The following is a 27,572-nucleotide window of genomic DNA, read 5'->3' on the forward strand; positions in this document are numbered from 1 at the left end:
CTTGTGTCTGTATCTATGTATTTTATGGGTGCTGCACATGCATCTTTTGCTTAAAAACATAGGCACGTTTTTCCTAACAGGAAAGCTCTCAGCTGAAAGCTCTCAAGTTTCTCTAAAAGCAAAGAGAGTTGAGGAGACATGTTACCTCGAGAAGATGCTGCATGCTTTGCAGAATTAGGCTCTTTACCCACTCAAAGCTTGGAAAGTCTCCCCAGAACAGATTGCCAGGTATCACACAGCCCCCCAGGCAATTGCCAAGGCCAGTTTCCAAAAGGCTAAAACAACTTATGTGCAAAGCTAAAACAACTTATGAGCAAGAAAGAACAGGCTAACCTAAAGGTGGCCTGGATAATGTAAATGGAATTTGAACTCATCTGTGTAAAATTTTGGTTGAAAATTGCCTGTTGCATGATTTCAGCTCAAGGCTTCTCCAAATGAAAAACAAATCATATTTTGAGGATTTCAATGAAATAGTTTCAAGCAGAATCTGTAATGAGTGTTTTTTATTCCAACTGCACTTGAACTTGTTCACTTGGTTTTTATGCAGCTGGTCAATGTCACCATGTATTTTAAAAACAGGCACATCAAAGCTGTTTTTTTTTTTTAAAGTGTGGCTTTGCAATTACAAGAACCTACCAAACACCATGCAGAGGTTTCATTCTGTTCACATTAAGGTCAAAAACTAGATAAAACCCAGAGAAACAGAACTTTAAGACTGATGGGCCCCATGATATTTATATGAGACACGTAAACATGGGAGGTGCTGAAAGTGCTGTCTGTAATAAAAACTTGTGTTCAACCACTTTTTTAAAGAAACCCATCATAAAAGATCCTTCTGTAACTAATCTAAATCCAAATCTAACGTCTTACAAGAAAAAAACTCAGCAATGTGTTAATAAAGCAAGCACCAATTGTAAAGGAACAATGAAGAAGACTGGGCTCAATTATCTGATGGTTTCTACTAAAAAAACTCAAATAAACTCATTTCTAGGCTCTCTCCCTCCCTGAATCTTGGGTAACTAAACCACATTGTCTGTGTGCTCATGATAAACAAACTTCATCCCTTCCAAGCAAAAAAGACCAAATGCTTAAACCCACGCAAACCATTGTTATGGAGAAAAAGGAAGAGCACAGCATTTTCTTGGGAAAGGCAAAGGAAGTCAGGAGAGCCAGCTAAAGCTAACGCACTGGAGGGGAGCCCCTTCCACCTAACTCAACAGGAGAAGAGGTAAAATGGATCCCAATGAAGTCCCTGTCATCAAAGAACCAGCCTCAGCCACATAAGGACAGATCCATAGCTCCTGGGGCAGACTGTCAGCTTCTCCTGCTCTTCAACAGCTCATTCCCAGCCCCAACCCCCAGCTCCCTAGGTTTTATCCCAAATCAGCTGATACCTGAAGAACAGCACTCCTGTTTAAGCAACCAAAAGTACTACTGCAGCTGCTTCTTGGTCTGCTCACACCTTGCTCTGCAACACCCCTGGAAAGTGCTCTCTTGGTTCTTGCCAGTGATGACTGTGGTTTCCTGACTGTAGAGTCTATGAACACAAGCCATTCATATAGAAATTTTGATGGCGTCACTGGCATTAAAAAAACCCTAACATTATAAAAGAGATCAGCTGCTTTGAATACATAATTTCTCTGAGCAATTCAACAGTGAGTTGAAATTCCCATGGTGAATTACGCAGTAGGAGCCTAGGCTTGCAAAAAGATGAGTGTGCTCTATCTGATTTAGTATACCCTGACTGTTAAAGACTCCTGTGTATTTCTGAAATGCAGTCTCTAATCCCTCTTTTGTGTGGTAGAAGCATTTTGCATTCTGCACTTATTTCCCTTAAAAATCGATTTAGAAAAATCAAATAAATCCTTTTTTAAGCTCAAGCATCATAAATCAATGTTTATTTTCTGACCCTTAGTTATAGGATGAAAATCCAAGTTTTTTGTAAGCTGCAACCCCAATGGTATAGTGTATGCATCATCCTGTTCTCACTGAAATTAATTTTCCTTGCCTAATTTATTTTCATTACTGTATCCACCATTAACCAAAAGAGGCAAAACCCCTGAGTTATTAACCAAAAGTACCAGCTTTCATCTAGAACTTTATATTGTTTTAACACTTTCAATATGTTTTATGAAGTCCCTAGTAAAGCCAACTATCCCAAGATAGAATATATTAAAAAAATACAGTATGTATTATAGACCGCTTCTGTTCTCAATCAGGAGAGAAACAACTTTTCTACTTTTTCTTATCACAGCACAATAAAAGTATCCAGGTAAGTAAGCCTTAACATAGCAACACACTGTTTATCTTTTGAAATACATGGTCTGATCAAACACTGAGGGGTTCAGGCACGAAAAATGAAGCAATAACTACGCAAAATCATCCTTTTTTCACAAACATCAGTACACTGGCACTAAAATCTCTTTGGGGTTGCAATGCTGGGAAGGCACTGCAGAAGAAATAACAGAACCTGGCCCTAAGAGCAGCATATAAGGCTACAGCCCTTACCAGAAATTTCCTTTTCTGCTTCCAGTGGCTTCCTTGTGCATTGGTGGCCACATGTGCTTCAGTAACAATTTTGATGAGCTCCCATTCCTCATCTGTTGGCTCTGGTTTGTGCCCAATGGTTTTCTGCAGCTCTTCCCGACGTCTCTTCTCTCGATTTTCTTCTATCAGCTTCCTCTTTGCCAACCTCTTGCTGTCATCCAACACCACTAGCAGGGGAAAAAACAGACAAAAATGACAGGAAGTTCATAAGACTGCCAGAACTTTGGTCTTTTGTGTGCCTGAGGTACCAGTTGCTTACAAACACCTTAACTAATCAGTAAGGAAGTACCTTGGCAAGACCCACAGTTGAGACAGTTCTCTTACTTCTCCCTCCAAACTTCATTTTCTCAGAAGCCTGGATAGCAAAGAGTGACTTACCATCCTGGTAATGCTTTGTATACTGCCATTGCCCTCAAGGGGTTGTTCCACCAATAAAAATAATATGCAAAAGCTTTGTGAGGTGTCCAAGTGCTCCTATAATCGACTTGGACTAATCCATATTGGGAAAGATGCACTTCTGTTTTCTTTGAAGTCATATCAGCATGCTCACACTCACTGCTCTGAAGTGCAGAAAATGTACTTGGATGCCAGCAGAGGGTAACATGGATCAAAGAAAGTGGGAGCACTTATTCACAGAAGGCTCATCTGCCTGAAGCACGACACAAATAGGTCAACATGCCTTTGGCTCTTTCCCTGATCCCCACAAGTGGTGTTCCTGTAGAGCCCCATTACTTCCAGTGACTCCAGATACACAGGTCCCAGGGCTCTCTGCTCACCACTTCACTGGCATCCAGCCCCTTTCCTGAAGGTCCTACCTGGCCACAATGAAATTGTCCCCTTTATTCTATTTCCCTCTAGACAGAGGGCAGTGTTATACATTACATTAACAATGAAAATACTAAGTTAGACTATTCTTCTGTTGTTTACTGGGCCTGTTTTCCTGTCAGTTCTTCTGCAAAGGATTATACTGGCAACAACCATGAAGGCACAAGGGGATTTATATGACTTCTGGGGGGCTTTACGTGACTTCTTCCCGTTTGTAGTAATTGAAGTTATTGGTGTAAATCCCTGTGCAATGGCAGGAAAAGAAGACCCCTAAGGATTAATCTTACAGCCATATTTTCTAGTTCTTTAGAAAAGACTCAAAATCTTTGCAGCAGATAACTTCTTCAGGGCTAAAAATAAAACAAACAACTGCAGCATGACTCATACAATGACATTCAATTTCACATCCTCCAGAATTTTCTAAACAAGATGTTTTTATCTCAAGCTAAGTGTCCATCCAGATGCATTTCTCCCTCCTCTCCTCCAAATAGTGAACATTCCTATTGTTACTCAGCTTGGCAAGGCCAGGAGAAGGTGCAGCATGATGAAGGATAAACAAAAAATTACAGCCCTGTGAAAGTGGCTTAATGCAATGAGTGTGATTCCCTGGTATTATTAAATCCAGAAAAGGGCTGGCACTTCTACTTTACTTTAACAAGCCTCATCAATCAACATACTTTAGGCAAACACAGACACTGAAAAAAAAATAAAGAAAAACCAGGAAAATATACTTACAATCTGTTGCCATGCCAACAAAGATACATTTTTTGAAGCGACATTCCTGGCACTGATTTCTTGTTACTTTGTCTATCACACATTTTCCTTCATATTTACAGGAATAGGTTGGATGGAGGTTCTTCTGAATGGTTCTTCTAAAAAAACCCTAGGTGCAAGAAATAAGTACATAGGAAAGCATTAGCACTGAGCAAATTTTAAAAATTGGGAGCTGCTTGATTTGTTAGGCATGTACCTAGCTATGCAAGATAACAAACTTCATTCCCAAAAGTTCTCAAAGCTCTCAAACCAGTTTATAGTGTATGGCATTTCTCTTGATTTTCCTTAACAATTAGACTTATAGACATCTTAGATAAGTAAAGGTGCAAGTAGTGCTGTCTTGAGACACAAATACTGTGTACGTCTTCTTGTAGTCATATTTTTTTACTGTTAATTTTTTTCTTGTATATGAAGTATTTTTGAGCCCCTTTTCAAACTCTGTAATCATTTTGAAGGATATTGAAAGGCATACACATAGTTTTAGTTAAAAAGCAGCTTCTGCAAATAGTAAGAATGGTGGTGTGTTTGTGCTATTAAAGGATTGAGGACAGACAGTTCCACTCCTTTATTTCCATAAAAGCCAAATAACCAACCAAATCTGTGCAAGAAAAAGATTTTGCAAATACAGTCTCCACAGTCTTTGAGTTTGGTTCTAAACTCAAAGGATCCTGAATTTATAAATTATTTGTATTTCTGAGAAGTAGATTTAATTTGTATTTACCACAGAATTTCAAAAGCCCCAAAAGCCCCATGACCACCAAAGATTCGTCTGTCTATCTATCTGTCTATCTATCTGTCTATCTATCTATCTATCTATCTATCTATCTATCTATCTTATCATAATACAGATATATCTTGCAAATTTAAACAGATCCCAAGACCATATGAACTAATGCAATCCCACTGAATTCACTCATTCAAACGCCCCATAAAATATCGCTGTAGGTGATGAAATCAGATAAAAGTTATCTCTAAACATTATGGACAAAATCCTGGTATTAATTTCAACATGACTTTTCTCACTGACTTTTGCAAGGGCTGGATAAACTCTCCAAGACTGCAAGATATGAACAAGATAGGCTGTAAAGCAGAAAATTTAGGCTTCACTTTAATTTCAAGTTTCACCATTATTTGAGACTGCCTAGATTCAGCAATGCAGCTCAGGATTACCTTGACACAGAGAGCACACTTACACTCTGGTCCTGTTTGACTGAGGCTGTTCAGAATGGCTTTGGTTTTAGTCAAAACAACTGCAAAATTCAAGTGAGATTTTACCTTGTGAATAGTCTCTTCAGCTGGGATTTTGTCTAATGAATAGTCTCTTCACTTCAGTAGGCGAAAGGTCTGTTTTTAAATCACGTTAAATAATACCCAGTAAAATCTTACAGCAGTGCGCAATTTCTTTTAACACAAAGTGTTGAATTAACATGTACAGATAAGTCTGTATTTCAGCTTGTACTCCTAACTCCTGTGAAAACAATGAAGAGCCTTGTCCTCGTTAGAGTTTTATCTTACGAGGTTCAGCTTGAGCTAAGAGTACAACTCTTTCTTCCTTAATTACGGTAAGACCTGAAATATTAATTAAACTGAGTGGCATAAAGCTTGTGTGGGAGCCTTTGCAAGACTGGGACCAGTTGTGTTAAGATAAAATCCAGGAAATCACAGGCAAGATATCCTTATGTGGGGTTTGGAATAAGTCTCAAACTCTCATCTACTGAACACCCAGTTCTGTTCTCAACCCTGTGATGAATTCCTAGAGACAGGATCTGCTCCACCCCTTCCTGAAGACCTAGGATGGCTGTGGACAACCAGGGTCACAGGGTTATCAATAGTTATGAAGCAAGAGATAGAAAAATCTCTAATGAATCTTAGCGAGTGAACTTCTGCTTTCTAAACCTTGCACAGGACTTAATGTAGCTGTAGCTTTATGTTGGCAAGGGTCTCCATCACCTCTGCTGAGACAGCCCATTTCACCTTCTCATTTCTTTGCATTTCTCAGAAAAAAAAATTGCAAAAAATCCTTCTTTGTTCATCTCCAGATAGATGTAAAGGAAGCTGCTCTCTATATCTGTCCAAACACCTCACCACAGAAGTGTTATTCTCATCAATAAAAGAAAGCACATTGTATAGTAGGGAGCAACTCTTTCTAAACTCCTTTGCTACACACCTATATAGCAGTAGATGCAATGGGTAAAGTCAGGAAAAATATTTCAGTGATGTCAGAACTCACTGCTCATTTATTTGTGTTTAAATTCCTCACAATTTACTCTTCAGAAATCATGTGTGAGGATGAAGTTCATGAAAGCACTTGCCAAAGCAAATCTTTGGTTGTCAGCCTTGATTATGCTTGTTACAAAACTAAAGCGACTTTGAGTGGAAGCAACTAGTAAACATCAAATTAATTGAAAATTTATTATATATATTGTGTATTGATAAAACATGTAACTTTCTTGATATATCATACAGCTTGAAATGTGTATGCAGCTCCTTCAAGAAAATAATTACTTTTTGCAAATTGTTATCTCAGGTCCTTGTGTGCATAAGCATTATTTTAAATTGTACATCAGACAGAAGAACTGTATGTGAAGATAAAAGTAAATTTGTATGATATGTCTCTAAAATAGCTGGAAGGCATAAAAAGAACTGCTTGACTTGAACTAATGAAAGTCTGAGCAGGAAAACTTGCAACAGATACAGCTGTTCAGCTGGGAGCTAAGTATACTTCATAATGCCCCAGTGCTGCTTACTTCCCATTATATCTGAATTAAGTTGCATCCATACATGTTATGTATTGTTATCATCTGGTATTCAGGATGCAAATGTGTAAAAGAACCACTTGTGCAGCTCCATAGTTCTTTTTAAAGATGTAAGTACTTTTTTATACTTTGTATGTAAGTGTATGTATAAAGCCATTATGAGTATTACCATGAATCTGCTATACATAGGATATTTAGGTCTCTGTTCATTTCATAAATGTAACTTAGGGAAATGATGTACAACCACAAGAACTACTTCAACACAAGAGTTACTGCAATGAGGAGCTCTAAAGCCAATCCAAACCCAAAATATCAGATCCAAATGTTCCAGACTTTGTGGGTGAACAAAATGAGACTTTCATGGCTTAGTCTCATGACACCAGCCCAAGACATGTGTGGTCCCATTTGTTTAGAAAAACAATTTTTTTTTTTTTACTTTCTGCAGGAAAGAATAGCTTTCTTACAGAATCTCAAGCTATTCAGGCAAATTCATGGAAGTGAAATCATGTAAGATGTGTCTGATTGTGTTACTCCATTTTTTTATTTACTTGCCCAAAGCAATCTCTTTTTAAATTTAATTTTGCACAAAGTCTTGGAGATGCATTTTAGGGCTGAAAGCACATTTCAATATGCTTAAGTTAAAGAAGTCAAAATCTTTTTGGAACTATTTTAATTGGGTGTCAATGCTTCCCAAATTGATGGATGTTACTGTAATATGAGCATGTGGAAAGGATTTTGATTTTTGCTTCTTCACAGGGATGGTGAGAGGCACTGGAACACTGTTAATCTCATGGCCATAAGCAGAACCTTAGCTATTGCATAAACAGCTTCAGTGGAGTAGCTGGGAACATGCTGTTGTACCCTGGCTGAGAACATGGCTAAAGAAACATTAAAAAATGGAAATTCAAAAGCTAACTGGCAAACAGCAGCAACACCAGTCTAAATTTCTTGTTTTCTTTTCAAAAGCAAACACGGCAAAAACTAACTATATTCCTTATGCATATGAAGAGCAGCAGCATGATCAGATGCGGCTTATCATCAGTACTGGATGTTCTTATTAGCTTCTAATCTGTCTTTATTTGATTTGACAGCACAGTTCAGGAAGTCTGTATAATGGAGGAGCTGGAGAGCTATTTCTGATTCCCACTTTCCCACCATGCCCTTTACCTTGCAACCTTCGCAAGTGATGCAGCGATAATGGTATCCGGTGGCTTTGTCCCCGCATACTACACATAGCTCATCCTTGTCTAAGTAACTGGGTATGTACCCTGCAAAGAAAAAGAGGATGTGGCATGTAAACTCCATACAAAATTATATGATACATTTGATATAAAAAGATTGCATTAAAATCCACCACAGATCTTGTCTACCGGCGCCATACTTCTGAACTCACCGAATTTCCTGAATAAAAGTTTGTACTCTTACAGACTTAAACACAGCCTATAAGATTTTCTATTCCTCAGACTGATTCAGTGTCTACTGGTCAAGAGGGAAAAGTTGGAACATGATTTCTCTCTCCTGAGTGAAATCCTACATCAGAAAATATTCATTACTTCAAAAGATTTGATGTGAAATAATAAAATAGCAGTGAAGGCATACAGTATGTTTCTGTTCTATATATCAGAAAAAACCTCAATATACTTGTATACTGTAGATGAGACTGCAGGTTTCAGTGTGACTGGGGGACTTGGTAGTAAGAAATATTTACTAACAGATGGTTTGTTTCAAAGCAGAAAGGTACAAGCAAGATATAGCCCAAGTTTTATTGATCATGCCTGACCTGGATGTGTTCCACAAGAACACTCAACGTAGCCTGAATTTAAAGCAAAATACGTGGACATTCAAATATGTGTGTATGTGTGAGTGTGTACATGTATGTGTTAGAATGACATTTTCTCTTCAGAAGTGGTTTACCAGATCCAGCCAGTGAAAATATTCCTGCTGTGAAAAAAATTGGCAATGCTTGGTTCTTTTCCGACAATGACATTTGTTTTGAAAACACAAACATATTTTCAATTTGAGCAAAAAACCAAAACAATACTGATGGCAAGCAAAAAGTAATTGTAACCACAGACAACTTTTTAACAGGGTAAAATACAAACCTTTCAAAATCAATGTTTCCATGACTCATAACTAATGGAGTTACAGTTTGTAACTTTACCTTCTGAAAAATCTCACTGTGAAGATGTAACATAGACATCTCAGACTCCCTTTGAGGGGAGAGAGGAAAGTGCACCTATATGTATAACTATGTAAGATTAGTGGAGTAATAAACATTTCACAGGGTCCCACAATGGCTGAAGTTGGAAGCCACTTCTGGAGGTCAACTACTCCAACACCCCTGCTCAACACAGGGCCAGCTGTCCAGGCCCATGCCCAGACAGCTTTTGAGTATCTCCAGGGATGGAGACTCCACAACCTTTCTGGGCAATCTGTGCAAGTGTTCTGCTCTGTCACCTTCATACTGAAAAGAAAATACTATTTTATTATTCTCAGAAGGAATTTCCTGTACTTCTATTTGTGCTCATTTTCTCTAGTTCTGTCACTGGGGACTGAGAGGAGTCTGGCCCTGTCTTCTACAGTGTGGGGGATCAGATATTCACACACACTGATATGCCCCTTTGAGCCTTCTCTGCTCCAAGATGAAGAGTCCCAGTTTTCTCAGTTATTCCTCATAGAAGAGATGCTCCAGTTCATCATCTCTGTGGCCTTTTGCCAGGCTTACTCCAGGATGTTTGTCTTTCTTCTATTGGGGAGCCCAGAACTGGACCAAACACTGCAGATGTGTTTCACTAGAGCTCAACAGAAGGGAAGGATCACATCCCTCAAGCTGCTGGTGATGATTTTCCAAAAGGAGATCAGATGCCATTTACCTGCCTTGCTTCAAGAACACACTGCTGGCCTATATGCAACTTGCTGCCCACCAGGAACCCCCAAGCACTCCAGTGCAGAGCAGTTTCCTGCCAGTTGGGCCTGCACTGCTGTGTTTATTACTCCTCTCCTCATGCAGAATTTGGCCTTTGCCTTTGATGAACTCCAAGAGATTCCTCTCATCCCATTTTTCTAGGCTGCCTAGGTTGCTTTGAATGGGGAGCACATCCATCTGGTGTTCCAGCCACTCCTCCCAGTTTTGCATCAACTGCAAGCTGAGTGGAATTTTTCAGTGCAGTGAAGAAGAGCCCTTTGGATGCAGCTGCCTGTAACACAATCCCTTACCACTAGCTTGCTGAATCCATCTGTAGCACCACACATAAGGCTAGACATGAAGGTTAATGTCTTTATGAATCCCTCACAGCAGTATGGGCCGGTACAGCTTGGGGACTTGGGACACCAGTCACTTGGAGGGCAACCAGCAAGACTCAGGGCAGCAGAAGGCTGTTAAGGGATGCTGCAAGAGGGGTGGCCATCATCTTCCTGCAATTAACATGACTGAGGGTCAGCTCAGTAACACTTTAAATTCAAATGCCTTCCTAAGGCTATGCTTCCAGAGGCTCTCTAGAAAGTCCAAATTAGACAAAACACTTAAAGTTAACTGAGCTTAAAATGCTTAAACTTTATGGAGTCTGGTGAGTAAATCAGGAGAAAGTAAAGAAGGCAAAAAGTATTTGTATGGCCTAATTTGAGAATAATTATGAGAACCTCAAATTATAGAGGAGTACATATCCTCTTCTCTAAAACAAGGAAGCAGTAGTACTTGGAAGCCATTCCTGGATACAGGCATCTCAGGTCTGCCAATATTCCAGAAGGGGAGTGGGGGAATGAGCTAAGATCTCAGTGTTGTATCAAACCAGTCTACAAGACAGCAAAAGAGCAGATTTATATTCAGGCTATATTTCTCCATGATGAACAAGTTATGCTTGGATAGACTGGTGGCCATGTGACATTGAGAGATGAGAGACAGCAGGGTTTCAACTCTAATTACATCACTGACTCCTAATAGACACTATGCCAGTGGGGGATTAGCAGTGGCTATTATCTCCATCCTGCCCCCACTCTGCTCACACCTGCCTCTGCACATGCAACACATACACTACACAGAGCTGACAGAGTGGGCAGAAGATGCAGCAAAGGGATGAAGAATTTTCCCCTAAATGTATCATGAAGATCAATGGCTTCTTGTTATTGCTGGTTACTGCTATTCACAAAATACAGTCTTTGCATAGCATAAACTACATCCTCAAAAATTCAGTATCCCTGGTTAGCTTCCTCAAGAGTTGTTTTCGAATTAAATGCCTTGATATTTCATTAATTATACAAGCTGGTTAGTGCTGCTCATGCAATGGCAACTTGTTCTACTGGAGGAGCAGGAAACCACTTGTCTAAACTGCTTCCTTAAATATGTACAGTAGGTCATGCATGTGATCACTGCTGTCCATCTCCTTCCTGGATTTTCGTGACTTTATCCAATATAAAGTTTCCAATCTGGCAGAACACACAATCTCTTAGGGGCACTCCTAATCAGATATTAAAAATGGCATCCTTACATGCAACCACACTGCCAATTTCTTGCATCAGAAGCATTAAGTGACACCTACTTAAGCTACCTAAATATTATATTCAGTACTGCCACAGATTGACTCCAAGGGAGTCAAGGGAAGTACACACCTGGAGCTCTTCTTGTGATTGAACAGGAAACATGAATAGAAAATTCTTATTCCAAGAAATCACTGGCAACAAAAGTGTGCAATACATATATTTTGTCTTTCTATTACAGTTTTCCATATTTTTAACACTTCTTCTAACAGCTAATGGGGTTAGAAACAGTTAGACTGGGAAGATTGGACCTAGTATTTTCAAAAGATACAATTCAGATGGACATCACTGCAAAAGGAGTAAGTGGATTTACATTCAGTTCTCACAAACACTAATGTCCATTCTGAGTAATTTCTAGTGGTGGCAAATATCCTGTAAGACCTCTGTATAAATTCAATACAATTTCATTTGAAAGACATGCAGATAAACAGACAGTACATTTTTTCTGCTTCTCAGAGCTAGAAACAGCATTAGCAGGAAGAAATTCAACATTGTTTTTCTAAACATGGTACCGGCATGGAAGAAATGAATAGCACAGTGGAGATTCTTGGGGAAGTCACGGATGGTAGCAGAATTGTCTGTTAGATGTTTTGAGAAAGGAGAAGAGCAACAGACTTGTCTCACTCTTGGCACCACTATTAGTAACTTGTCTCTCATATCAACAAGTACTTTTGCTTCATGTCTGTGTAATAACACTGAAGCAAAAATAAAAATGCTTATGTGGAAAAGCAGATGCTGTCTGGACAGTGTAATCCTCGTGCTCTCTTACTAATAAATTTCTTGCTGATAAATTTCTTACTAATAAATTTACTTACTGATAAATTTCATGGAAACATCAGGTATGTTCCTATTTCAGGTGGTCAGAATTTATTTTTTATTTCTTGGTCAAAACCTTTTAAGTAAATATCTAAGAGAAACTGTTCAAGAGCAACAACAACCTCACTGAATTGTACAAAAACAACCAATATTGTTCCTTGTTGTTTCAAGTCTCTGTCTGCTGTATTCAGCATCCTCATGGACTGTCACTTGTTGCATCCCGTATGATCTTCTAAATTAATTATCTGTCAAGTATGACCTGACATTGTTTATCCCAATGCCCACCTTGGATCTTTGTTTTGAGAGAAGAATAACAGTGAATGACCTTGATCTGCCATGTCTGTGTTTCCCCTGTAGCCTAAAGTAACACCTTTGGTTCCCAGACTCCCACCTGCCAGTCTGCCTAATCTGACTGTCTTGGCAAGGCTAAGCACACAGCAGGACCACTTGCCCCTCTCTAGAAGAATATGTCATATAATCCATTATAGCCAATCTTGAGAGCGATCTAAATCACAACTGTAGCTTTGTAGAGGCATGGCAGGAAACAATTCCCTTCAGCAGGAAAATGCACAATGAGTCTGCCCCAAGCAGCCATAAGGACAGAAAGAAATCTGCTACCCCATGCAGTCATCTGAGGTACTCCTCCATTAATACTGTATGCATGCACTCTTAAATTACCATTTGCAGGAATGATGCCTTACAGCACCATATATGACCCTGCACAGTGTAATGGGCTGGAGAGACACAAGCAAGACACTCAGTGCCTATTCCTCCATTCAACAAAGCAAAGCAAACTATTTCTATTATAAAAAACTCTGAAAAATTATAGTGCTTCTTCTTCCTCTGTATCTGGTACATGTTAACATCATCAACAACAAAAAGCATCTTTTGAGAAAAGTAAAGAACCAATTTCAGTTTTGTTGAAGTATCATTGCACATTCTTTATATCTCCAGATCTATACAAATAATGTGATATTCACCTAGGGAATTAATCCTCACCTTAAAAAAATTGTAGAACCAAATGGTATTTGACTACCAAACAGGAATATGAGTAACACTGATGCAAACAAACTATGCCTGTCTGCCAGATGTTCATTATTAGCTTGTTCCTAATCCACCATAGATTTATACCTTGAAGGCAGAAAATGCCATTTTTTGCTATTGTAGAAGGACAGTTATGCTTCAAGACCATTATTCAGTACTTTAATTTTCAGTGTACACTGGCAGAGTCATGTATTAAATATACTCCCTGAAATCTTTCTTTCTCCCATCTGGTAAGATTTGCATGACTAGAGATCACTTACTAAAATGAGGAGTTAGGACTTACCAGTAAGCTGGTATTCACTTACTAGACACTACAGTAGAAAAATGAAAAAGATGAAATTAATTACTACCTTGAGAATCCTCAACTGTATTAAAACTGATATGTAAATTTGTACGGCTGTTCTACTGCTTTCATAGTCACCTTGAACTCTTTACAAATTATAAAAAATTACAAGGACCAGCCATGCATCGTCCTGGACATACTTGAGCAGAAAAAGCTTAAATGGAGTGTTGGTGGAAGCATAGACCCAACAGAGAAAAAGCATACTCCATTCTTATTTGTGCTATTATCAACATTGATCTGAAATGCTGGGCAGATACACTGATCCTTGTTTCCCACTTTCTTTAAATTACTCCCACTGAGAAAAATGGCTTATTTCTCCTTTGAGCTTGGAAGCACCGAGAATGTTGCTGAGCACACTTTTCACACTGATTCACACTTTTCTTGTTAGCTATCTGGCTTGCATGTCCTCAATTTTGATCTCTGTTGACATTTTTTGATTTATGAAATTACTAAAATTTGACAAAAGATTCTGCAATGACTGAATCTGAAACATTTTATAGTCCCTTTTCTCTCCATGACTTTTCAGTGCATTAGCTCTGCTCCTTAGGCTGAGTCAGAAACCTTATCAACAACAGTGCTTTTGCAGAGAATGTGCTGAAAACATTTTAGCCCAAACTGTGTTGTCACTTAAACTTCTGCAATCAGTACTGTACCTGCAGCCATTAGCAATTATAGGTACAAAATACATCATTTTAAGGGTCAGATCATGCAGTTTCCCCACCCCTCAAATAATTTAAATGCTTTTAGAGACAGTATCTTAGTGCCTGCAAGAAAGTTATTTGTTGAGAAATCTAAGCCTCACTGAACAAAGCAAAGTATAACTTACTTCACTTTTTCATCCTTCATTTGGTTGTGGAAAGGTTACAGTGAAGGAGATGAAAACACATTTTTCCATTGACTTTTGTTATGAAAGAAACATAAGTGCAAATGCATAATGATTTATGCAATGGATTATGCAATTTTTTTCTTAGTGCTATTTTCTTAGATAGGTGGTCAAGAGCAAAATTAATATTTTTAAGCTTGAATAATCATTAACATACTGGGAACTGTTCTACTGCAAAGGCCAGGATGACAAATTCTCAGTGCTTCTGTAAATTGATTATATCCACATACACTCCCTGCATTGATGAGATGACATTTTGGCATAAGCTTCATGTTACTTTTTCTTAGCTATTTAGAAAGCACCCTAATGTTCTCACACTGCTGAGAACTCAGTTTGGGCTAATTCTGTTGCATATTCTAGCACTCGCACACTACATATTCTCAGCTGCACCTTAATTGCCTGAGAAAAAATAGAGAGAAATAATTATGGCAAATACAATTATAAAAATAACAACAATTACAACAACTTTCAAAGTCCTGTTCTCCCACCATACCAAGAGCCCTTCCAAACATGGCATTAACCTCACTGGTATCTCACTAGTATCTGGGAAGAAAGGTGAGCTGCAGGGATGAGAAGCCAGCTCTGCTACAGCCTAATCTCAAGAATTTGCCCCCCAGCCTAATCTCAAGAATTCCCCCCAAAACCCTTGGTTTGGGGGGCAGCCTCTGCTTACTGCTCTCTACCCCACAGAATCTGAAGTTAAAGCCTAACCTCACAGACACCTGTGGACATCTTTCATTAACACTGTCTGAGAAATTACCGTGCAAAGGAAAGTGAAAAGCCAACTCTCATCCCAGTTTTAACTTTGCAGACATTTCTCCCATGTTGTCCAAATGTCCAAAACACTATGGAGACACCGAGTGTGGGGAGACTGATGTTTCTGGACTCCTGTACGTATTTCTTTTGTACCTTCCTAACTGCATTATCTCCTCCTGTCACTGCGTACTCCTCCTCACAGCATAGGTGGTGTGAGGAGATCCAGGGACATTTTTGTCTGTCTGCACAGCCTCTGCACAGGGGCAGGGGGGGCATAGGCTCCCCATGAGCATCACCCATCCAGCAGGCAATGCTGCAAGCTCACCATGGCTGGCAGCACTGTGTGAGGGGAAAAATATTCCAGTTTAAGCTCTCTGGGACAAAACTGAGAATAGCACCTTGTTCTCACAACGATGAGCCCTGTTCTGCTTATCAGATTTCACAGCATTACACAGAAAACAAAGTGTATGTGGCTGTCTGTTTCCTAGGGCAGGATCAGGTCCAAAAGGGCGTCCTTAATAAAACAGTAAGCTCTTGCACAAACGTTGTGCTGTCACCTTTTAAAAGTGTACACAAGAGCACAAAAGGTAATGGAGAAACAAGTAGATGCAAAGCTAAACCCACATCTCCACTTCTGACAGATAGTCAGGAAATAATAGTTTTTAATGTACTGTAATAACTGAAGCAGCTTTCTGATATTTAGAACAACTGGGCTTTATAAATGTTTCTCTCCCCCCCCCCCCCGACAGTGACACATTGCTGGGGTCTTTGGTTGTTGTTTTTCAAGTTATTTTCTGAATTCCTTCAAAGTGACATAAAAATAGAGAAGTAATTAAATAGCGTTTCACAAATTACAAGCTTTTCGACATAAAAAATGTTGATTTTTTTTCTTCCCAGAGGGAAAACAAGACTTTAACCATTTGGTAACTAGCAAAAGCTCTGATAGGAAACAAGTAACAAGTCCATGTGCTACTGTAAAGTACAATCTGATTTGAACAGCATATTACTGAGATTATAACAAATTTCAGGGGACTAACAAAAATACCAACTGCAACAATCAAGACTCCTCATGAACACCTGTTTAGGGAATTAATTTTGCTTTAATGGGCTATTACCAAGGCTTCTCTAACAAACTCACTTGCTCCCCCAATCAATTCCAGATCAATACAGACACACATGCCCTGTGAAAAGCCTTCTGTTCTTAGGACAGGATTAAAAGATTTGTTAGTTTTACGATAGCTTGCTTAAAAGATGGAAATTAAAAAAAAAAAAAAAGAAGAAAAGAGAAGATGCACATGTTCCACGCAGTTTAGATCTCTTCTGCTTAACAACCTCAACATTTGCAAAGGTTTGACAGAAGGGAGGCCACTTTTTATTGATTATCACAGTAATAAGGCTCAAAGAATCCCAAAACACATTGCTCAGTCTCTGTGAATGATCAATTAAAAGCCTGCTAGAGAGCTGGCTTCCTCGGAAATTCACCGCCATTTCTCAGTGAAACTGAGGTGGTAGAAAATAAGGGCATACAAGCCATTTTTAAAAACAACTCTGTATTCTTTCAAACCAAACAAGTTCAAAAACTTGACACAGGGCAGATGTTGGGTGCCTAAGCACTGAAATAACTTAAAGCTTTGATCTAGGTGTACTAAGTATTATTTATAACCTTTAATATCATGAAAAATGTACTCCTTCAGTGACTTTGCAACAGCAAGTCTTTATTTTTTCTAAGTTAATCCTGAGATAAACTTTTCCCTTAACCAAAAACAAGAAATAGAAGAATTCTCCAAAGGCTATGAAGTCATCAATTAAAACCCAACAACAGATAAAAAAGCCTTAAAAAGCATTTAAAATGTTGCACAACACAAAAACATGTATTATCCACAACTACATTTAGCCTACAATTTGATCATGTCGTTACAGCTTCCAAAAAGGATTTTTAAAATAATTATCTTTATTAGGAAATATGATGCTGTTCAATGTATAAAATTAAGACATCTTTCTATCAATCATAGAGATCTATTGCATCAAGAGTTAATGAGTATTTTTTGTCCAGAGGAAAATACTTCAGTTTTCCATGTAGTTAATAAAAATAAACAGTCTGCTCTTCATTACAAAGATACTTCAAAAGTAGTAAATGGTGTTTTCTTTATCTCTCTAGTTACATCAGATTCATCTGGATTTTGGAAAACTGCATACAGAAAATCTGGTCTGATCAGAAAAGGATATTATTTTGGTATAACATACAGGTTTTTTTCTTTCTTTAATAATGTGATTTTAAAGAAACACAGAGAATGTATACTTCATATGCGTAAGTTGGGTTACCGAGTTCAAAACAAACAGCACTGAAAACATTTCCAAGTGTTTGTTAGTATTTTGGGCTCCTTTTAAATCTCACTTGCTTACTTGAAATCAAAAGAATAAATTCTAAAAACTGGCAATGATTTAACCCCTAGGGAGCAGACATTGCACTTGTCTCACAAATGTATTGGTTAGATCAGCCTTTTGGATGCAAAGTCATCTTTCTTGCATAGATATATTCTTGAATTTTCAGTCTTTTTTGCTCTGCATAATCAGAAACTCGTGGTTTTCACTCAGAAAACAGTAACTCAAACACATTTTCCCATACATATTTACAGTCCTTTTTTTCAGAATCTTTTTCCTGAGTTGCTGAGCAAACAGAGTTCACATTTACTGAAAACACGGACTTACACAGTTTGTATGTAAACAGAAACACAGCTTTAAGATGCAGCATATATAATGATGACATTTCAGGAGAGAAACTTTCTTATCAAGCTCACTGGTGAATAGCAAAGGAACTTAATAGCCCGGGAAAGCAGAAAAAAAAGCAATATACTTGCAAATGTCTCTTATATATTAAGAAAAAGTGCTTGGAAATCCTCATCGCTCTCCGAAAACCTTACAATCACCTAGCAACCTATGTTACTGCTGCTTTCAATTTTGAACAGGCAGCCTTCACATTCAAAGATGCATCTGAGCCAACTGATGCAACTGTAAGTTTAAAGCAAAACAAAAACAAAAACAGAGATTATTTTTTTTTTGTTATTTAAATAAAATGCCCCTACCTTTCTTCTGAGAGTACGATGGCGACTGCACTTGAGAAAAAGTAGGTTTTTCTTCTGTGAAAAATTCAGGTTGGTTGTACTGATTCAGGGCCATGTCCATGTCAGAGTACTCGCTTTTAAACACGTTTCCAGGGTAACTACAGGTATAAGGCTGATTCACCGCCCAGGCCTGTTCCATATATATGTTGTTACTGTGCAGGACCTGAGCATCACAACTGCTGTAACCCTGATTATCTTCAATATATGTGCAATAATCAGTGGACTGCATGTAGCAATTGCTACCAGCAGCTGGGTGCACTTCATATATTTCTTGCATACAGTAGTTCATTTTGTTAGCCTATCTCAGCTTCTACTTTACGTACACACACACATGCATACACACGCAGGCATGCATACACATGGGTCGGGAAAGGAGCAATGAATATACACCAACAAAGTCGACTGCAAAACAGCCCGTTTTACTTCGGAGCAGCACCTGATGTGCTAAAATCCTATTTATATTGGGACGGCTTGTGAACTCCCCTGCCAGTCAAACATATTGGGAAGCAGATTTATGACAGTCAAAGGTCTTAATCTGTGACTGTAAGTTAATTCCAAGGGAAGATGGCAGTCAGGTAGCAATGACCACCAGACAAAGAAGTGACATCCTGACAACCCTTCTGTTCCCCCATTTGTCTGGAATAATCATTTTATAAACCATTTCCAGCCTTTTCCAATATGATTAGAAAACGACTACTAAGGCAAGGACACAGTTATGTCACTGTAGTTGTCAACTTAAGTGTGAAGAATTATAAAGACTGCTTAAGAACTCCCAGAGGGGATACGCTGAAAATCCTAAAATCAATAATCCTGTTTTTCAGCATTAAACCATAGAAAATCCAATAGTGCTGTGCTGATGACCCAAACAGTAGTCTAGTGTTACAAAATTTAGCAACTTAATCTGTCATCAGCTTTATTGATTTTGTTTTACAGAATTACATGCATGAATCTCCCCAGCCTTCCACACATTCACAATCCTCCCCACTGCCTTATAATGAATTTACGGGAAAGCGGCTTTTCTAAACTTCAGTGATTTCAAGAAGTAATTTCTATTGAGTTCAACAGGTGGGAAACTTCAAAAAAATATAATCAGCAAAAAGAACACTGCTTAAATATTATCAATAAGCTAATTGCTTTGCTAGTCTGCTTTGTTAGCTTTTCTGTTTCAGTAATGAAGTGCTTTTAGAAGAGCTTTTTTTCTAATAAGAGAGCGAGGAATGGAAGGAATGTTTTTTGCCCATTTTGACTCACCTATGAACTATGAACATGACAATGCCACAACAAAATCTGTATGATATTCTAATTGCTTAACATACTTCAAGCTTCAGTATGGTTATTATATCTTCTTTAACCAGCCATTGTTTTATTTAAAAATAAAAACTATTTTATTTTTAACTTATATTAACTGTTATTTGGTTTTTTTATGAGGAAAAATGTGTTTTTTCTTTATAGCACAGCTAAGATACAGTAAAACTTGTGAAGTCAGTAATAAACCGGTATCCCTTTCTAACATCTATTCTTATTATTAAGGAGTTTAGTTATTACTGATTTGATAATGAGAGCTTTCTTACTTCATTCATTTTAAACTAGAGGATTGCTAAAATGACTGTGTAACTTGGCCATTTTTCTTCTAGGATCTTAAACATACATCCAGCAATCTTGATGAACATACTCTTAAATAGTCCTCAAAAGTTCAGTGCAATAGGTAAGAACTGGTCATGACATATAAAAATTTTTCCCTATCTGATCTTGCTAAATATTTCAGACTAATAAAAACAGCCAACAGAGAGACATTTTCCTTCCAACACACAACTGTAACTAACCTATCTAAGTAAGCAGCATTTCCAGTTAATGTCTAATTAAGTACCAAATCCAGAAGTCCTTCCAATGATCGGAGAAGTTACAATTCATACTTGGAGTTCTTCTTCCCTCTCTAACTATAAAAGAAGCATCTTTAACATGCATTTCTTATTAACTTGCTCATAAAATAATAATACATTTGGTAAATCAAACTGAATATTGAGATCAGTGCTACTGAAATCAATGAAGTTGCCTCTAAAATGAACTTGTTCTCCTAAAATCTAAAATTTAAACATTTTATTTCATGAAGACCACAAACAGTTACTGAAATCCAACAAGTAAAACCCTAATGAACCCTCACTCATTTACCATTGTCTAACTCAAAAATACCACTGTAAAATACAGTGTGAAAAGCACACAATAAAAGTTAATTTTAATTTTAGTTCAGGCCCATCATCTAGATTTTAAAAACAGTGAGTTTGCCTGTGATAAAAAGCATGTCTCATGCAAGATCTGATTTTTCAATAATGGGTGTTCAGCACTTCATAAAAACGCCTGTTTCATTCAAGAAATTCTGCAATAGTTGTTTATACCGAAACCCCCAAACCATTCCCGCTGAGGGGATGGGTTGGTAATGCTGTAGTGTATGAAATATATACAGCTTGCTGAATTTACTTCTCCATGCTCCCAATAAAACATTCCCAAGTACCGTACCTAGGTTGTTAATTTACCACAAAAAGATCCCCTGTACCACCAACAGGAACTTATGTAGAGCTCCCACAGAGGTGAGGCTGTGTTTTACAGGTTAGCAGAACACAATACCTAGATACTTTGACACCACCCAGAAAAGCTGGGCTTTAAATTCTTAGTGAGAATTTTTCCCATGTGTATTTGCTCTGCCAGCAAAGTCAAAATTCTCACGAATCTTTCATTTTCTTGTTTTTTCCCCCTCTGACTGGTTTTAGGTTTGTTACTGAAAAACTAAACAGAATTGAAGCCTTCTGTAGACAGAGCTGTTCCAGCCAGGACGGCACCTGAGGAAATGGTATTTCAACATGGCACAGCCTGTGAGTTACTTTCTGTTTCAAAATAAATCCCTGAAACATTTCTTATTTTCTAAGCTACATCAATGATGCTCAGAAATGTGTTACATGTACTATTTTTGTCAAGAGTTCCTTTAATACCTTAAGGAAATTAAATTACATGAAACTGTGAAGGATAAGGAAAAATGAAAAATTACTTTTCCAACAAACAAAAAAAAATTATGAACACTACCAGGGAATGTGGGTTTCTTACCTGTGATATGTTACTATTAAAGAGATTTATAGCTCTGCAGATTGTTGTTCCCTTGGAAACAAATCACTTCAAAGAACACTGCAAAGATTTTAAAAACTGAAATATTCCTAGAATATTTTCATGCTAATCTTTTAGGGTCCAATCCTGTAGGTTCATTTCATGTATGCCTTTGAATTAAATTCTCTGATACAAGACAGTCAGACAGTGTCTTCTTTATCAAAAGTCTGAAAGTGGAGTAGAATAATATTTTTTCTTTGTTTTGTATTCCTATTTGAATATTTATGTCTTTACATCATGTCATGTTGAGCTTTTGTTGCCTCCAGCAATGTAATATCACACTTGGAATTTTATGAGTTCACACGTGTCTGATTATGTGAACACACGGAAGTTAATCACCATCAGAATAAACCCTTCAATTCAAGCAAACAGGCCAGGAATAAAACAGAAATTTTGACACTGTAATGGCAGAGGATCCAAAGCTCAAACCTCTCACAGTCTAAGGTGTTAGTCCATTGTTCTAAAAAAGACAGGAATTACTTGTTGAACTTTGGAATGCCCCAAAGGTTTTTATATACTCACCCTGGTGTAAATCAGAAGTAAGTCTAACGCAGTCAGTGATATTAACTGGGTGGGCAAAAATAAGGCTGTGAATGCCTGAAAGGGGGAATCTGCAGAAGAGACCGCCTTACACTACACCATTCAGCCCTTCATTAACTCCTGTTTTACAAATTATGACTAAGATTTTTAATTACAAACAATGAAATACCCCCATTAAGATGCACTTCTCTTGTGACTTATCTTGGTTAGAAAACCCACCAAAACGAACCCACAGAAATGTTAAGGAAAGACAAAAATCCTGTCGCGTCCCTCTGAACACTACAGCCCAACCAACAGAGGTCCCTGACACAGAAAAAAGAAGTATCATGAAGTGCAATTTAATCTGCTGTGGAATATTACCTGCAAGAGTCCTATTCTCCTGACTTTTTCCAAACTGTGCACCCCTGGTCTAGAGTCCTGGGTATCGCAATGCTGCAGATAGGGCCCCTGCACGCCATTCTAAAAGATTCAGCAGTGTCAGTATGTGGGAGGTATTGCAGAGCATTCAAATCAGAAATCAGTCAGGGCAGAGTGCTACTGCTGAAGGACCAAATGGAAGGATCTTATCTTGGTTGCTGTTCAGACTTCATGCATAAAGATGAATAAAAATCCAGGATTTACTAAAAAACTTTACACATTTAAACACGTAGTTGCAAAGATTAAACATACCGTTCTGAACTCTTCACAGTTTTGTATGCCTGTATTATCAGTTCCTAGCTTTGTAAAATGAATTTTTACACATTACAAAATAACTGTTATATTTCCTATTTATGGATTTTATTGTTGCCTGAATTGTCTCAGCCAACTCTGATGGTTTTGGGAAAAAAAAAAGAAAATAGATCATGGCTTTTCTAAGCAAACACAAATCAGCACTTTCATAACATGGGCTACATTCCAGACAGATCTTCTCATATCATAAGGAACATATACTGAAAACTGCAACAGCTTTTGAGCAAAACTACTAATGTCATTTTTGCAACACCCGTAAGTTGTCAAATACAACTCTCTCTGGGCCCACACAATGAGTTACCATCTCTCTTTAATATATGTATTTGCACCACCTTATTCATTCACTTTATGCACTATTATCAAAGACTCAAAATGGTCCCTCAGAAGTATGACTATGCAAACTTAGAGATTAACTTAAGAAAACCTCAAACATCAGAATCCAAAATAACAACAAGCATTTACAAGAACAGAAAATTAATTCTTCATGGTTTTTATTTTATTTTGAAAACTCTACTTGTGACTAAATCATAAGGTAGGTAGGATTATGGAATTCTGGTGCTGAAAAGTCACAACAGCACTGGACGAGTATGCCTCAGTGGAAGATAAGACATTAAAAAAAATCTTTTTGTCTATGATACTTCTCCGATACTTCTCCTTCGACTATTTATAATAGTTGAAGGAGAAAAAGCTAAATCTTTCGGACATAAAATGATTTTCTTTGGTTTGCAACAGATGCAGGAAGATTCAAACTAGCTGCCCTGTGGTACAAACTAGATGAAAATCTTACTTAGACAACAGCACACCTCTTTTCTCCACGTGTACCAACTTAGTTATTTCTCTAAAACTGCTCCTCTCACAAAACCCACTGTACCTTGGTTATGACATGACACTAAATTTGTCTGTGACTCATAAAATGCCAGTGTGATGTGCCTTTTATTGAAATACTTCAGACTCATTAGTCTGCTTGAATAACAAAGAATGTCATCGTTTATATTTAAACGTTCAGATACACTACAATTCCAGCTATCCCTCAAAATATTTTTGACACCTTGAATAAATTTGGTAAAAAGAGAATGGAGCTTGCTCTTTTCTGATGAGGACTCCTCCAGGGTTTGTGCTTGCTTTTTTTTGCACTATTCATGACATGGATAGGTAGCACACGGTCTTGTCAGAAAGCATTTACTCCTTGAGATGTCAGCCAACAAATGAGCAAACAAAATTCTTCAATAGTTTGGATGACTTTTAAGATGGTCCCCAAACAAATATTACTAAGAGTAATTATAGACCTGTGACCCAGACAACCCACTTTGTTAAGCCTCCCCATATATCATAATTGGAAGACCCTGTTAGCAGACATCAGTTAATTACAGAGCTTATCTCTTGAGAAAGTAATGGCCAACACTTAAAACATGTACCTTTTTTGAGTCATTCCCTGCCTCAACTTCACATGAAAACATCAAGGTAAGAAGTTTCATTTGTTCAAAAATAAAACCAAGCAGAAAACAGGCTAATTTAGCTTGACATAACATAATTAACAGGCTCCTGGATGGGACTGTCTGGGTTTGGTAGCCTCCTGACAGCCCTTAGTAAGACGTTAAAGCGATCAACACCTGACATCTGTTAGCAAAGAGGCATTCTGAGGTAAAGCACAACTAAATCTAAAGAAATCAGGTACTTAGACCAGTTTAACTTTTTCATGAGGTGATATCCTGCCTGACACTGTAATCTTTCTTCCTGGAGTGACGCAAGTCTTAAGTAAAAGAAAACAACTTGTAATCCCCCCTCACAATATACAGCAATTATTTTTTAGGTGAAGAGCAATGAAGAACCATTTATCTAAGTTTAAAGAGGAATAAGAATAACTTAAGCACTACATTTGTGCTAATACCCTAGCAACTGCGATTCTTAAAAGAAGTTCCTTCAATGCTGTGCTGATGTGAAAACAACCTACCTCAGAGAAAATGGTCTATTCTCCTGACTAGTGAGGCAGAGAATATTCCTAACAAGAAGTCCCACTTGAGCTCTGTACATGTACCCACTGAGGCTTTGGGTATGGTTAATATTAAGAAAGAAGGCAAACAACAGAGTCACTGCTGAGAGCTGAACACCCTGAAAGTAGAAAAGAAGGCTTTCTTTTGTCTTTGCATTTTGAATGTATCAAAGATATGCTTTAAAAAAAAGGCCAAGTTCAGAAAAGATTTTTGATCAGCTTATAAAGATCATAAGGAGAGAGACAAATACTTTTTAAAAGCTCTAAAAGAAGAGATGTTATTCTGTATAGGTATCACACAGAAAACCCCAGTAAGTACTAACCACATTGTCGTAAGGGCTCTTCACAAAGCTATTAAATTAAATAGAAGAGAAAACTAAAAACCGCAATTACCACTGATAAAAACCAAATAAATTAAAAAAAGGTTGGTAGCTAGAAAACATCCCCACATAATAATGCTTTTACCAATGGCCAAACCCCTGACAGTAAACAAAGACATAAGCTGGTTTTGCTTTTTGTTTTTTCTAGATACAGCATTTGCTGTGCTCTGCATGATAATGTCAGTTACCTTTACACTTTTTTTCTTCTTTTTGGTATTCCTGGGCACTTGACATGATTTGAAAGTTTGCTTTTGTATAGCCTGGCTGTAAAATTGTACTAGTCCAAGTTGAAGCATGTCGGCATTGCGAAAGCTGCTGTCCATTCCTCTGGATATCATAATTTTTGAAGTGTCTTTTCCTACAGAAATGATTTTCTGTTATGCCCACTACATTCCATTTCTGATTTCTGTCAGGAAGGTGAATCAGTCTGTCCCACAACGGAAGGCCACGTCCTGGATGTTTGGCAAATACTGCAGGGCTACAAACCGTTGGCTTTGCCAAAATCTTGCTCAGGTGTGGAGTTTTGGAAAGCAAGTGGTTCCCCAGCTCTCCTGATGCTGTGGTATTCCCGTGCATCTCCACTGGACTGCACTGATACGATGCAGAACCCTTCAGCCATGCCCATTCAGCCACCATAGTTCCCCTTCAGTAAAAGTGAATATAAAATTTTCCTGTCTGAGAATCCTGAAAAAGCAGGCAGATCTACGTGGACAGGCTAACACTAGATGCAACTTTCACAACATCACAACTACAACATGGGCCCCAGGGCAAGTTAACACCGATTTATTGCCTTGCTCATATGATCATTTGAGGTCTTGTAGGTCGAGGCTGGTCGTGAACAATTTTCAGATACTTAAAACACAAAACATCAAGGATTCAGCCTTGTTTGACTTTGCTCTTATCGTAGGCTGACCTGAGGGACACTCAGTTACCTAAGTGTGACATTCTTATGTGGGCATGCTTAGCAGTTCCGCTTTTGCTACCTACTGCCTTTCTCCGCCTGTGGTCACAGTGGAGTATCAGAGATGCTAATTTTATCTCAGGAGCAAGGACACTTGGCTCCAGTGTGGATAATGGACAATACCAAACCTGCATGATTTTATCTAACTGGTCATTGCTTGTTCTTTGGTATAGAAGAAGCTGATATACCACTAGCTGACACATTTGGAAAACTAAATACAGCCCAATTTCTATTTCTGGGCAGCGAACTAAAATCAGTAGAAATGACCCATCAAAGATCACATTTGGTATTTAAGAAATTATTTTATTTTATATTATATGTAACAAAATTAAAATACAAAATAGCTGTTTAACTTGCATAAAGAAAATAGCAAATTCCAGACATCTGATGACTGATACCACAGTGGTTTTAATCATAGTAAGATTCTGCTGTTCTAATCAACCTAAGAGTCAATTTTACATGCATTTCACTCAGTAAAGCAACATATTGGTAAGGGCATGCCAAGTCAGTAATTTCCAGAAAAAAATGATTCAAAGTAAATTGGGATTACCAGTTCTATCATAATATTGCTGTTTCTGAATCCTTTGTCTTAGGACTTCTCTTAAGTGGAATATTGTTAGTACAGGACAAATTCAGAAAACTTAATCATGGTTAGTTTTAAATACTGTTATCCTACTTTAATTCCTGTATGTACATACAGCTTTCCTGAGTATGTTATTTAATTTTAGATGTAAACACCTTTTTGCTGCTAAGAATACAAGCTCACCTGACATTTGCAGATACAAATCTGTTTCTTCTACTGACTGTATCTCAGATGGACATCAGTAACACAAATTTGAGAAAGTACCTGGCATCATGGACTTCAATGCAAAGGGCAGGTAAGTTACCTACATAATTTGCTCTTACCTACTTACTTCTAGCTTTATAGATCTGCTCTTAGTTCAGACTTCATTTTCTAAGTAAAATTAAAAACTAATTCTAAATGCAGGTAATATGGCAAGAGAATATCACTTGTAGGAGGATAATCAGTTTAAAATAGAATAGTGAAAGTAACCCAGAAATACTAGGCAATTTAAGAAAATATAAAAAGAATAGAATATAAAACTTTTTTTCATAATTTGAACACTTTTATATTCTCTTGACTTCATAAATTTAAGCACAGAGAAAGAGATAGGGTTTCTCTGATAAGGTCCTCTGGGAACTGAGGATTTCATTTTCTGTGGCAAAAAGAAGAGCTGTGCACTACAAGCCACCCTTCCTCTAGACTTTGCATAACCTTGAACAGTGTACTTGGTTCAGTAAAAGGCTACTCTCCCTTGAGTTCCTTCACACTCTAACTATCTCCCTGCATGGATAACGTTCTCAAAATGTGAGAGTCAGGCATGTGCAATATATATATTAAAAATACTGGCATTTCTAT

General features: G+C 37.8%; 1 protein-coding gene across 12 annotated transcripts in view; it reads right to left on the reverse strand.

The window, feature by feature from the left end:
* Positions 1-27,572, reverse strand: part of THRB (thyroid hormone receptor beta) — a 169,437-nt gene that overhangs the window by 11,683 nt on the left and 130,182 nt on the right. For 11 of the 12 annotated variants that reach the window (XM_071429363.1, XM_071429357.1, XM_071429359.1 and 8 more), the window contains 3 exons: positions 8,070-8,170; positions 4,108-4,255; positions 2,509-2,714 (listed from right to left, as the gene is read on the reverse strand). In XM_071429363.1, the coding sequence (XP_071285464.1) occupies positions 2,509-2,714; positions 4,108-4,255; positions 8,070-8,170 (455 nt within the window). Of the gene's footprint in view, positions 1-2,508; positions 2,715-4,107; positions 4,256-8,069; positions 8,171-18,360; positions 18,689-27,572 lie in introns of those variants that run through there. The other variant, XM_071429352.1, reaches the window with a different exon arrangement.

The sequence above is a fragment of the Agelaius tricolor genome, unplaced genomic scaffold, assembly GCF_023055355.1.
Source record: "Agelaius tricolor isolate 1412-34295 unplaced genomic scaffold, bAgeTri1.0.p SCAF_6, whole genome shotgun sequence".
NCBI classification, from domain to species: Eukaryota; Metazoa; Chordata; class Aves; order Passeriformes; family Icteridae; genus Agelaius; species Agelaius tricolor.